Here is an 11,783-nt window from a genome sequence, read left to right as displayed (position 1 = left end):
AAGGGCTTGTGATACTCTCATGGACATGTTTCTGTCATTTTATCGCTATCTTCACGCCCAGCCCGTGTTGTACCACCGTTCGCTCTGGCCCCGTCCGGATGCGGAGCAAAGTTGATGCAGGGAAGCACGCCGTCCGCGCAGGACCCCACGAAAGCAAAGGGTTCGACTTGTGGCTCGCTTGACGCATACCGTGCCAGGTCTGCGGGTCAAGTTGGTTGAGGCAGCAGGAATATAACAAGTGATTACTAATGTTGCAGCTATCCGTACTACCGTGTCCGCCGCCACGGCCGTCGACGGCGCAGCGTGCGCACCACGGGGGCAGGCGGGCGGGACGCAGCGGGCGGCCCACGAGCGCCCGTCCGCTGGGCCATCTGTCCCTGAGCCTTCTACGGCTGTCGCCGGGGCATTTCTACTTGTGCGTGACGAAGCCGGGGCCCTTGTAGCCCTCCGCACCGATACCTAGACGCGCCGAGCGGAGACGGGTCAGAACACGCACAAGCACACCACGGACGGGGGATACGGGAGGCGGGGGGGCCGGAGCGGGGGCAGATTCGGAATGCGGGCGGGGACGGAGCTAGAGGCGAAGAGCAACCAACGACACGCACCGTGGATGGGGTCCATCTTTTGCTCGATGGCGCGCTCGTTCATCGCCTCCTCCCACTCCTTGGAGACCGTCTTCGGCGGCGGCGGCGCTGTCGACGGCGGACGGGGCACGGGCGCGGGCGTGAGCGGGCAGCAGGCGCAAAAATGACGCAGCACGCACCCTGGGAGCGGACGGCGAAGAACGTGGCGCCGGCGGCGGCCATGAGCGCGGCGACGGCGAGGATCACCTTCGGGACGTCCCCGGGCTGGGACGTCGGCGTGCGGGGCCCGTGGGGGCCGAATGCGACGTAGTACGCTGTGTGTCCGGGGGGTGCCAGTCAGCTCGGGGACGCGGCGACAGCGCGACACGAGACGACGCGGGGAGGAGGGGGAGCGGCGGACGCACCGGCCTTCTTTTCGTCGACGGAGAGGGTCTTCCAGTCCTTCTTCTGGATCTCCTCGAGCTGCGCGTGGATCGTCGCCTGCTCGTCCTCGGAGAGGCGGACCCACATCGCCTCGACGTTCGAGAGCGGGATCGCGGCGGGTGACGACGCGCTGGCGTGGGCCGCAGAAGGGCTCGCGGCGGCAGCGGAGAGGGCGCGGGAGGAGGAGGGGCGGGCAGGCAGGCGGGTGCGCGCCAGGCGGAGGGCTTGCATGGTGGAGGACGGCGGGGAGGAGGAGGAGGAGGGTGTGGAGGCAAAGTGCGTGGATGAAGGCGACCGCGGAAGCGCCCGCGAGCAGCCACGAAAAGGAGGCGCCCGATTGGCCGGACGGCGGGCGGAGCCGTGCCGCCCGCCGAACGCAGCCCAGAACGACCTCGACGACCGGACGCTGGCCGGACACGTCCTGGACCTTAGCGAGTCCATCCTAGCGCTGTCGCATGTCCTGGGTCGCGGCCATGCATCTGCAGCTTCGGATATATTCGGGCTCGCTCTACGATATGCTATATTTCTGACATGGCGGACATGCGTCTGTAATCGTACACGGCGACAACGAGTACTAGAACGCAAAGCAAGAAACACGAGAGAAAGCGAGACGGAGATAGGGATACAGATCGATCAAACTCAAGAGCCCTCGGCAGCGGCCGGCGCGCTGTTCGGGCAATCACGCGAGATATGTCTGGGCAGGTTTTATTAACAGGAGGTTCGCAGGAGAAACAACGCGCGAGCACCCACCCTTCGGATCCGCAAGTGTAGCAGGCCCGACGCTGCGGCTGCGGGCAGTCCTTCGAGATGTGGCCCTAGATGGCGTCGGTAAGGATCGATGACATAAATTAAGCATGCGAACGCCACTCACGAAGCCACTGCAGTTGTAGCACTTCGAGCCTTGAACGCAGTCGCGCGACAGGTGGCCTACACCACCACACGTGTAGCTGTCGCGGCTCGGTAAGCAGAGAAAGGCGCTTGTAGATCAGAGGGACGCACCAGGTACGCTGCTGACCGCCCCCGAACGACGAGTATCCGCCGCCGTAGCCAGTGCCCCCGCCAGCGGCCTCAGGGCAAGCACGGGCGATATGCCCGACCTTGCCACAGCGGTAGCACTCCGTGCCAGAGCCGCCTCCGCTGCTGAAGGCCCATAGCTACCGCCGCCGGTGCTGGGGTTCTCAGGGCAATCACGAGACTGTATGCGGAAGTAGATTGGGCACTGAAACGAGAGGTAGATGTATGCAGGTACTCACAATATGGCCTTCCTGCCCGCACTTGTAGCAGGTTTTAGCCTTAGTTTCGGCGGTGCACTCCTTCGAAACGTGGCCTTCAAGACCACAGTTGTAGCTAGATCGTGTAAGCGAAACAGCAAGCGAAGAGCGACGAAGATCGGCTCACCAAGTGGGAGTGCCGGCCTTGGGGCAGTTGGCCGCTTGATGGCCAACTGGAATCGGGTTGAGATGCTTACGAGGAAGCGAGACACGACGAGCACTCACAACCACCACAGTTGAAGCATCCACGTGCGGCCATGAGTTTTTTTTATAATCGGACCTGGGCGGAGAGGAGTGCGCGCAGATGAGCGATCGGGCGGCAGCAGCGAGTGCGCTCGGGCGGAGGAAGGGAACTCACGGAAGGAGAGGGCAAAGAGAGTCAGAGACGACGACAACGACGAGACGCGTATGGGGGAGGGAGAGAACGAGGGGGGCGGACGACGACGCGAGACGGCGGTCCTAGGGTCATACGTAAGCAGACTAGGCCCCATATATGTACAGACAGCTCCCCACGTGCGCGCGGCGATTGAGGGTGCAGACGGGCGCCAATCTGGGCCCTCTCTATCTCGAGTCCTCGACCAGGCCGGCTTCCCGCCGCGGAGCTCAACCATGGCTTCCTCCGCGTACCACTGCATTCAGTCCGGCTGCGATCAGCGGTGGGCGTGCACGCCAAGGGGGCATTGCACTCAGCGGCTGCTACCTGACCCGGGTCTCCTGTGCGCTAGCACGGCGAATCGCGACAAAAATTAGCGCATATATCGCGGGCGTTCACGGCGTCCCCCACATGACCGCGCCCGGCAATCGCATGCAGCAATGAAGACAACCACGGAAGTGGGACAACCGCATTCTGCAGCGGCGAACTTGGACGGCCATCTTCACTGCCTCGAGGATGTTCAGAACAGCCTCGACGCCTTCTCATGTCTAATACAACCGACTGGCCCACACGCGAGGCGAGCAACCTGGGGTAAGGGAAGAAGAGGAACCGCACCTGATATGTCCTGGGCCGGTCGCGCAGAACACCGGAGGGTTGCAGGACCTCGAGGCTGGACAGGACCCTGGGCCACGATGTGGGTGACACATTCTCGGAGATGGGACCCGTAAGGCTCGGCCGTTCTTTGACGAGAGAACGCGATTCCAGAGGGGGGCCCGTCACAAAATGCTCTACGTGGGTGGCTCCGATTGGTACATCATCTCTCCCTACACCGCAGCCTTCTTCGGCGCGTCTTCTACCGGAGGAACGAGGTACGTCTGGAAGTGGGGGAGGCAGAGCACCGCCAAGGAGTGGAGTAGGCAAGACCAGTAAAGGCGTCGGAGGACAATAGACATCACAGGAGAGGGGTTCGTCAGAGAAAGAAGCGAGGGAGTATGAGTAGGACGCACTTGGGGACCACCCTGGCCGCCCTCCCAGCGCTGGTACCGCATCGCAGTGAGACCACGCTTCTCAGCACGACACGCTCCTCCTCCTTGAGGGATGCACGGAGGGCACGCGCCGCGATCTGGGAGTACTTGTTGTACCTGCGTGGTCATGGTAAGGAGATTTACGGACGCGTCAGTTACAGCGCATCACACAAGGCAGATGATAGAAAGCGGTGGGAGGCAGTTAGAGGGAAAGAACTGGGAGGGAACGTACGAGAAGAAGTTACGCCAGGTAGCACTGCTCATCGTGACGGAAAGGGTTTGGGGGAAGCTGGATGGTTGAGGTCGACGTTGGCCACGGCAGAGGCAGACTGGGCGGACACCCGGGTAGCTCCGACGGGCCACGTGCCGGCAGTGGCGCACGAGCGCAGCGTCGCGACTCGGGCGCGCGTGCACGGTTCTCCTCGACAACGACCACGACGACGCTCTGTGCCTTCAGCACACCCGCACGACATCCTTGCGTTCTCCTGTAACTTGTGCTGTGTGTTATTTCTTCCCTCTATCGCTCTTTCAATCTCGCTGTCTCTTCCTAGCGCCCAGGACTCACCTCATCTACCCCGGATTCCTTGATCTCTACACCTTAATCCTTGTCAAACTACATCAACTCCACCAACTTATAGACGTCATACTCCCTACAATGGCTGGAGTAGCTTGGCATTATGTGCTGAAGTTCATCATCACTGGTCAGTTTACTCTCGCCGTTCACGCGCTGTGTCTTCCTCTCCTCTTGCCTACCCCTTTCGCGAGTTCGAAGTGCGTTGTTGACCAAATGACTAGGCGATGCATCTGTGGGAAAGTCGTCTTTGCTCGTCCGGCTAACCGATCAACGGTTCCTCGCAAACCCGGATCCGACAGTATGTTTACCCTCGATATTGTCCCTTCACGCGTACCGATCATGCATCTCTCTACAGCTAGGTGTGGAATTTGGATCGAAACTCATTACCATTCCTGAGGAAAACAAGGTCGTGAAACTGCAGTGTATGCCGACTATACATTGCGCTCCGGCACTGTCATTCATGGTGACCACTTACAGGCTGGGACACCGCGGGAACTGAATCCTTCCGCTCGATCACGCGCTCCTACTACCGCGGCGCCGCGGGCTGTCTCCTCGTCTACGATGTCACCAGCAGGCAAAGTACGCTCCCTACGCTCCCCTCCCTCCTCCGCTCGCATCTCACGCCCCGCCACCGTTTTCCCTCTCCTATTCCTCCAGGCTTTGCGAACATCCGTTCGTGGCTCGCGGACGTGCGCGAGCACGCAGACCCGCATTTGACCTGCATCCTGGTCGCGAACAAGATCGACCTCTGTACTGAAGACCCGGCTGCGCCCGGCGTCGCACCCAAGCGTGCTCGCATGGTGAGCGCAGAGGAAGGCGAGCTGTTCGCGAAGGAGGAGGGGCTCTTGTTCGTCGAGGCGTCCGCCAAGTCCGGAGAGAACGTCGAGACCGCGTTCGAGACCGCGACCCGCGATATCCTCGACAAGGTCCGCCGCGGGGTGTTTGACGACGACAGGGTGAGCGCTTGCATTCCGCTCTGTGATACAAATGCGTGGTTGCTGCTTCTTTACTTCGTTTGGGTCGCAGTCCGGACGCCGTTTCCGTCGCACAGATTTGTTGCGGATTCTCCCCCTGCGTCTCGCGCTTCAAAACTTCATGTCCGGGTGCGACTTGTGCGCTCGCACAGCCCATCAGTCTCGCTGCCAGTGGTCACATCTCACGTCAGGCCCACCCTGTCTGTGAAGATGGGCGAGATGCGCGCTCCGGTCGTGGCGTCTGTCCCAACTTCTCCCGCGCTCTGTTCCGCCCCCCGCACCGTGTTTCAGCTCAACATACTGACTTTAGCCATGTTTCTGTCTTTGTTCTAGTCGCCGGGCGTCAAGCTGTCCAAGCCATCGGCAGGCGTTGGCATCGACGAGCCTGAGAACTCGGGCTGCTGCTAGTGCCCCCCTCTCGGCACCTTCTCTGAACCTCTCTGGGACCTTTGACGGGCGGACACGAGCGAAGAGACATGAACGAAGAGACACGACGACACGCCCGCCCGGGGACGCGGGTGCGGGCACTTGGTTATGAGCTTATTTGCTCCTGTGGGCGGGTGGGTTCCACGTGGACGACTAATTGTGTATGTATTGTAATGTGTATCTGTACGGACGAAGGTTTTCTGGAACGTCGCGAAGAGCCTCCCCGCGCGCCCTTGGGATCGGTCACACCAGTGGAAGGCTCTCCGGGGCCCGGGGCCCTCGGGAGCCGGCGACGAGGACGTTCCTTGGCTCGGCAAGCGGATGGCGCCCGGGGCACGCGGTGCGTCCTGGGTCCGGGCCCGTGTTTGTGCGGTTTGGAAGGTTGGAATGACGGAAGGGAGATTAATGGAAGGCGCGGAACGTTCCAGGAATCCAGGGGGTGGTTCGCGTCGCACCTTGACCAGAACTCTGACCGGACCTGGGCCGCAGCGTCGCGGCTCTTCCCTCTGCAGATGAACAAGCGTAGTCGCGCCGTGGCCGCGCAGAACAGCACGCAAGCCCCATGTGCATGCCAGTACCATCCATACGTCGCAGCATTCCTCGCCCTCCCCCGAACCGACGGCGAACGGGACAGCCCACCACGCCAACAGGGCGCGCGTCCTCCGTGGGACTGATGCGCATGCACTGCAGCCCGCGTTCGCACTAGGCGAGCCCCACGCACTCTCCGCGACGCCGCCAGGCGGCACACGACGGACCACCACGCTCACTGCTCAGCATGATTCCATCTGAACCCGGTCCGACCTGAAGCACGCCGCATATGATGCGTGCTGCCGCGGACAGCCTGCCGTCTCACTGCATCGTGGGCTCGTGGCGCACGCCCCACGCCTGAGTCCTGAGGCCTGAACGGGGAGCCCCGCCGCGGCGCGCGATGCGCCATCACGGACGCGTGCGGACGCGGACTCGCTCGCTCTCGCCAGCCACCTCTCGAGTCTCAAAGCCTCAAACCATCAGCGCGCGGGGCCGATCGCCCCCTCCAGGTCCCCGACTCCCGAGCCTGATCATGGCGATGGCGCGATCTGCAAGGGCCCTTCGCTGCCGATGCGCGCGAGCCCCGAGCGAGCGGGTCTCGGGCGCTGCAGGCCAAACGTCGATCGGGTCCCGCCGTTCCACCCGTTCCAGCCTCCCATCTGTGGTGAGCGCTTTGTCTCACCCACGCTGACTCCAAAGCGGGACTCGTACGTGCACCGCCTGGAGTCTCGGGCGTGCGGCGTGCCGTGGTCAGCCACGCATGCATGACTGGCGGCGCGGCGGGCGCGGCGGGCGGAGGCCGCTCGCGGACGTCGGTCGATTTGGCTTCGCAATGCGCGCACACACGTCGCGCCAGCGGGCCGGGCACTGTGTGCTGGAAGATATATGATGTCACAGGCGTGGCACCGCGCACCCGTGCGCGTCGACTGTGCACGGTTCAAACAAGCTCGGGGGACAACGGCACACACCTGTCTGTCGGCTGGTTTCAGCGTGGCGCTGGGCTGATGTTATGAGCGGGCCCGGACGGACGGACGGACAGACGGACTCTGGCGCGACGGTCCGCCGTGGACGGGGACGAAGGACGTCCGTGCCGGGGGCGCGAAACAAATCACACCGGACAGGCTCCCGGGGGCACGCGGAAGTGAGACGGATAGCGATGTGTGTACAGCCTGGGTGGAGTGAGTATGAGTACATTTTCTGATCGGCAATAAGTGACTAGAAATAGTGAAGTAAGTTTCTTTTGGCCCCAGAGGGAAGTAAGATGGAATAATGATGCTGGGATGACCGCAAGTTAACCGAAGGGAAAAGAGGAAGTGAAGCGGGAATGGGAAACGGAGGCGGGAAAACGGGCAGTCAGACTCGGGACGGCAGGGCGGTGGGCAACGGGCGCAGGTTGGGGTGGGTGGGGATGGGGAAAGAAGCGAAGCGGCGGGCGAGAGGCAGACGGACGGACGGACCCAACGCGTCCACCGCATTGCGGCCGCGAGCCCTGCACATCCGCCCCCTTCGCGGCCTCGGCGTGGCCACCGCGCAGAACCCCTCGAACTTGGGGTCCGGCCGTCCCTCTCGCCTCCCTCCTGTGGCCCGCGCCGCGATTGAAAGCAGAGAGCGTGGCCAACCCTGCCCGCCGCGGCGCAATCGGCCGATCGCCTCCGCCGCGGCGCACTGTGCGCGCCCCATCACGGGCGACGCCACAGCGCCGCGCAGACGTGCGGGGAGAGCGGCGGACCAGAGCGCAGGCGCATCCATGTCTCAAATCCATACACACGTCTGATTCCGAGTCGGCGCGAGCGAGCCGGGGGGGGGGATGTGGGTGGGTGTCGGTGACGCAGGATCCTGCAGGCCTGCAGCCCGCACCGGGAGGGCCCAGGGGCACGCCCCCAGGCCTCCCGCGCGAGGCGCGATGCCCACGTCCACGCCTACGCGACCTGCCTGCGCGCGAGGCGCGGCGACTTGCGGAGGGTGGGCGCCGCGGGCGCGAGGCGCAGGCTCGCCGCGTACTCGTCCAGCTGCGCGAGGAAGCCCGGGTTCGGCTGCGCGCACGGGCGGGCGGCCTGGACGGCGCGGACGGCGGTGCCGGGCGCGCAGCCGGCGGAGGCGACGAGGTAGGCGGCGACGACGGAGGCGGAGCGCGAGATGCCCTGGACGCAGTGGACGAGCACGCGCGCGTGCGGCGCGGCGAGCGCGGCGGCGAGGAACGCGGTCGTGTGCGGGAGCGCGGCGGCGAGCTCGGCGAAGGGCGTGTCCGTGAGCGGGAGCTGCATGCGCTCGAGCGCGGGCTGGCCGCGCGCGCGCAGGTGCGGGAGCGCGGAGGGGGGCGGGAGCGCGACGTGGCCGGGCATGACGCTCAGGACGTGGGTGATCTTGAGGGCGGCGAGGGTCTCGGGGGACTCGGCCGCGGCGAGGTCGCCGATGTAGAGGCGGGGGACGACCTCGGTGGGAGGCGGGGCCTGGAGCGGGGAGGTGGTGGGCGAGGCGGCGTCGCCAAAGTGGGAGGACGCGGAGGGCGGGCAGCGGGCGAGGGGGGAGACGCAGAGGATGGGCTTGAGGGACGGCATCGGGGCGGGGTGGGGCAATATCTGGGCGCGCAAGATATAGTGAGCGGCGGAGGGAGAGCGGGGGGCGGACGCACGGATTATAGAATAACTTATGGTGCGGGCGGGTGTGGTCGGGGAGTGGCGGAAGAAAAGGAAGAAGAAGAAGAGGAGGCAAAGGCAAGAAGAAAGCGAGGCGGCGAAAGGCGAGCTGGGGCTACCGGGGCATGTGCGCGCGGGGGGCCTATATACGCCTGGTGCGCGCGACGGTCGGCTGGCCGCGGGCAGGCGGTCCTCGAGTCTGAGCTGAGGCCCGCCCCTTGAGCCGGCCGTTAAGACCCACAGCCGCCACCGCCTCCAGCCGCCCGCACCCGGACAGCGCCCGTGCCCCAGCCTGCGTGCCTGCCGCCGCTCGCCGCACCCACAGACTGCTGCCCATCACTGATTTGCACGTCGCCCGGGCCCCCTCCCGGCGCCCGCACCCGTTCGTCCATCAGACTCCCCCCGCCATTCGGCCGTCATGCGAGGAAACCATCATCTTCATCAGCGGTGTATCGTACTCCTTCACAGACATACATAGGCGCAAACACGTAGCAGACAGCGGGTACGACAGCCTTCGGGCGGTGCATATACAACAAAACACAAACACATTCACTTCTACAGTCTCGTGGTCGCGGCGGGGGCTATCGGGGTGAGGTGAGTGTGGCGAGTGCGAGTGCGATGCGAGCTACGGGCGGCGAGGGTACGGCAATGCGGGCGAGTGCGATGGCGAGATGCTGGTGGACGATGGTGTGACGGCGCTTTTGTGATCCGGGAAAATCAGAGGTTGGTGATGGGCTGGTGTGCAATGTTACAGAAGGCAGATGGCGAGGCGAATAATAATCATCTAAATCAGGTCGCTGGAGGTGATCGACGCCGTCAGTTACCGGCCATCCGCACATGAGAATCGGCCACTTACGCGACGTTCAGAGGCATCTCATCAATCTGGGTGTTGTAGAACTCTGTCCTCACGCCGTCAACGCTGTGCTTCATGCACCACAAGGGAGAGTGTTCACTCACGTTCGATGTCGCGCAGCATGCGCACGTCCTCCGTGGTCACAAAGTTGATGGCCACGCCCTTCCGTCCGAAACGACCACCACGGCCGATACGGTGGATGTAGTTCTCGCGGTTCGTGGGCAGGTCGTAGTTGATGACGAGCGACACCTGCTGCACGTCAATTCCACGCGCGAGCAGATCCGTCGTGATCAGCACGCGAGACGAGCCAGAACGGAACTCCTTCATCAGGACCTCGCGCTGCTTCTGCTCCATGTCACCGTGCTGTCCAGACCGAGACCGTTAATTGACGGCTGTAATAAGCGAGCGGGATAACGTCATCCACTCACCATGGCGGACACGGTGAACTCTCGCGAGTGCATCTTCTCCGTCAACCAGTCCACCTTCCTCCTCGTGTTGCAGAAGATGACAGCCTGAGTGATCGTCACGGTCTCGTAAAGGTCGCAGAGCGTGTCGAGCTTCCAGTCCTCCTTTTCGACGGCAATGTAGAACTGCTTGATACCCTCAAGCGTGAGCTCGTCGCGCTTGACGAGGATCCGCACGGGCTCGCGCATGAACTTCTTCGTGACCTCGAGCACGTCCGCGGGCATGGTGGCCGACAGCAGGACGACCTGGGTGTCCTGAGGCAGGAGCTGGAAGACCTCGTAGATCTGGTCCTTGAAACCGCGAGACAACATCTCATCGGCCTCGTCGAGACAGAAGATCTTGATGGTGTCCGTGCGGAGCGCGCGACGGTTGATCATATCGAACACACGGCCCGGGGTGCCGACGACGACCTGGACGCCCTCCTGGAGTTTGGCCATGTCCTCGCGGACGTTGGTGCCGCCGACGCAGGCGTGGCACTCGATGTTCATGTAGTCGCCGAGCGCGATGACGACCTTTTGGATTTGCTGCGCGAGCTCGCGTGTTGGCGCGAGGATGAGGGCCTGGGTGCCCTTCACGTTCGGGTCGATCTTTTGGAGGATAGAGATGGAGAACGTCGCGGTCTTGCCGGTGCCGGACTGGGCCTGGGCGATGACGTCGTGGCCTTTCACGACGGGGACGATGGCGCGCTGCTGGATCGCAGACGGACGCTCGAAGCTGGGGGTGCGCTCGGAGATCAAGACGGGGCTGTGGGCGGGCGCTGGGACGGTGCTTACCCGTAGGCATAGATACCTCGGAGGAGCTCGGGCTTGAGGTCCATGTTATCGAAGCTGGACATCGCCCCTAGTTCAGGACACCGGAGTCGCGCCTAAGGGGTGCGAGCACTCACTTGTCGACGATCTGATCCCAGTTGGACTCAATCTCATTCTCCTGGAGGTCCTGGAGGGAGCCTTCGCTGTAATGATGCGTTTTGTAAGCGAAGGTGCCCTGGCTTGGTGCGGAGAAGCGGACTCACGTAGCCATGATGGAAGTAGAAGAAGCTGGAGTGTGTGTTCGTTTGGAGGAGACGACGGCCGCGTCGACTCTGTGTGGGTCGGGGTAAGGATCGATAAATCGGCGGGGGTGGTCGTGGTCAGAGACCTTGATTGCTGCAAAATTTGCTGTGTCCGCCTTGTCGCTGCTCTCTCCGGCCCGTGCCGGCCATTTCGAACCCCGCCCGGAGCCGGCGATGTCCAAGTCAGGGGACCGGCACTGGCGTAAGTATTGCTATTAGTATTAGACGTTGACAATTTTGGCGTCCCTATATGTGCACCACCACCATGACCACCGCCGACATCCTCCTCTTGGTCTACAGCTTTGACAACGATTTCTGCGATGTGCTGGAAGTGCCTGCCGACGCGATGTTCTATTAAGTGGCCCGTCTCTTCAACTCGAAGTGGTCTTCGGACCAGCTCAAGGCCCTCAAATTCTATGTTGTAGGTGTACCTTAACGTTGCACGGATCCACCTTGATACTGATGCGCATATAAGCCGTCAGACCTTCCCTCTGATCCTGAAGATTCACTTGGCACACGCACGCTGGAGTTCCTTCATACGAACCCACCGGCATACAAATGCCGCTCCTTCGTGGATCAGTTCCCTATCCCAAAGAAGAG

At 63.1% G+C, this 11,783-nt stretch overlaps 4 protein-coding genes across 4 annotated transcripts; 1 reads left to right on the top strand and 3 right to left on the bottom strand.

Annotated features, from left to right (window-relative positions):
- Positions 1 to 409: 409 nt before the first annotated feature.
- On the bottom strand, positions 410 to 1,238 carry BXZ73DRAFT_102408 (cytochrome c oxidase subunit IV; the record flags this gene model as incomplete). Its single annotated transcript, XM_048015222.1, has 4 exons — positions 410 to 459; positions 606 to 692; positions 764 to 898; positions 989 to 1,238. 4 exons carry the CDS (start codon positions 1,236 to 1,238, stop codon positions 410 to 412), a joined length of 522 nt encoding a protein of 173 aa, XP_047876984.1.
- A 3,093-nt stretch (positions 1,239 to 4,331) lies between these two features.
- Positions 4,332 to 5,632, top strand: BXZ73DRAFT_48478 (ras-domain-containing protein; the record flags this gene model as incomplete). The annotated part of the gene is made up of 6 exons (XM_048020063.1): positions 4,332 to 4,377; positions 4,472 to 4,548; positions 4,606 to 4,672; positions 4,728 to 4,829; positions 4,908 to 5,206; positions 5,558 to 5,632. 6 exons carry the CDS (start codon positions 4,332 to 4,334, stop codon positions 5,630 to 5,632), a joined length of 666 nt encoding a protein of 221 aa, XP_047876983.1.
- Positions 5,633 to 6,420: 788 nt separating this feature from the next.
- On the bottom strand, positions 6,421 to 8,736 carry BXZ73DRAFT_90615 (phosphatases II; the record flags this gene model as incomplete). The annotated part of the gene is made up of 2 exons (XM_048025698.1): positions 6,421 to 6,502; positions 8,180 to 8,736. 2 exons carry the CDS (start codon positions 8,734 to 8,736, stop codon positions 6,421 to 6,423), a joined length of 639 nt encoding a protein of 212 aa, XP_047876982.1.
- Positions 8,737 to 9,598: 862 nt separating this feature from the next.
- BXZ73DRAFT_102404 (DEAD-domain-containing protein) lies at positions 9,599 to 11,333 on the bottom strand (the record flags this gene model as incomplete). The annotated part of the gene is made up of 8 exons (XM_048015221.1): positions 9,599 to 9,611; positions 9,671 to 9,713; positions 9,772 to 10,030; positions 10,096 to 10,846; positions 10,906 to 10,959; positions 11,019 to 11,084; positions 11,141 to 11,213; positions 11,270 to 11,333. The coding sequence occupies 8 exons, from the start codon at positions 11,331 to 11,333 to the stop codon at positions 9,599 to 9,601; spliced, it is 1,323 nt and encodes a 440-aa protein (XP_047876981.1).
- Between the last annotated feature and the right edge of the window lie 450 nt (positions 11,334 to 11,783).

Source organism: Epithele typhae, assembly GCF_022376455.1.
Source record: "Epithele typhae strain CBS 203.58 chromosome Unknown BXZ73scaffold_31, whole genome shotgun sequence".
Classification (NCBI taxonomy): domain Eukaryota; kingdom Fungi; phylum Basidiomycota; class Agaricomycetes; order Polyporales; family Epitheliaceae; genus Epithele; species Epithele typhae.
The sequence above is the reverse complement of the archived record's forward strand: the minus strand, read 5'-3'. Positions and strand labels throughout refer to the sequence as shown.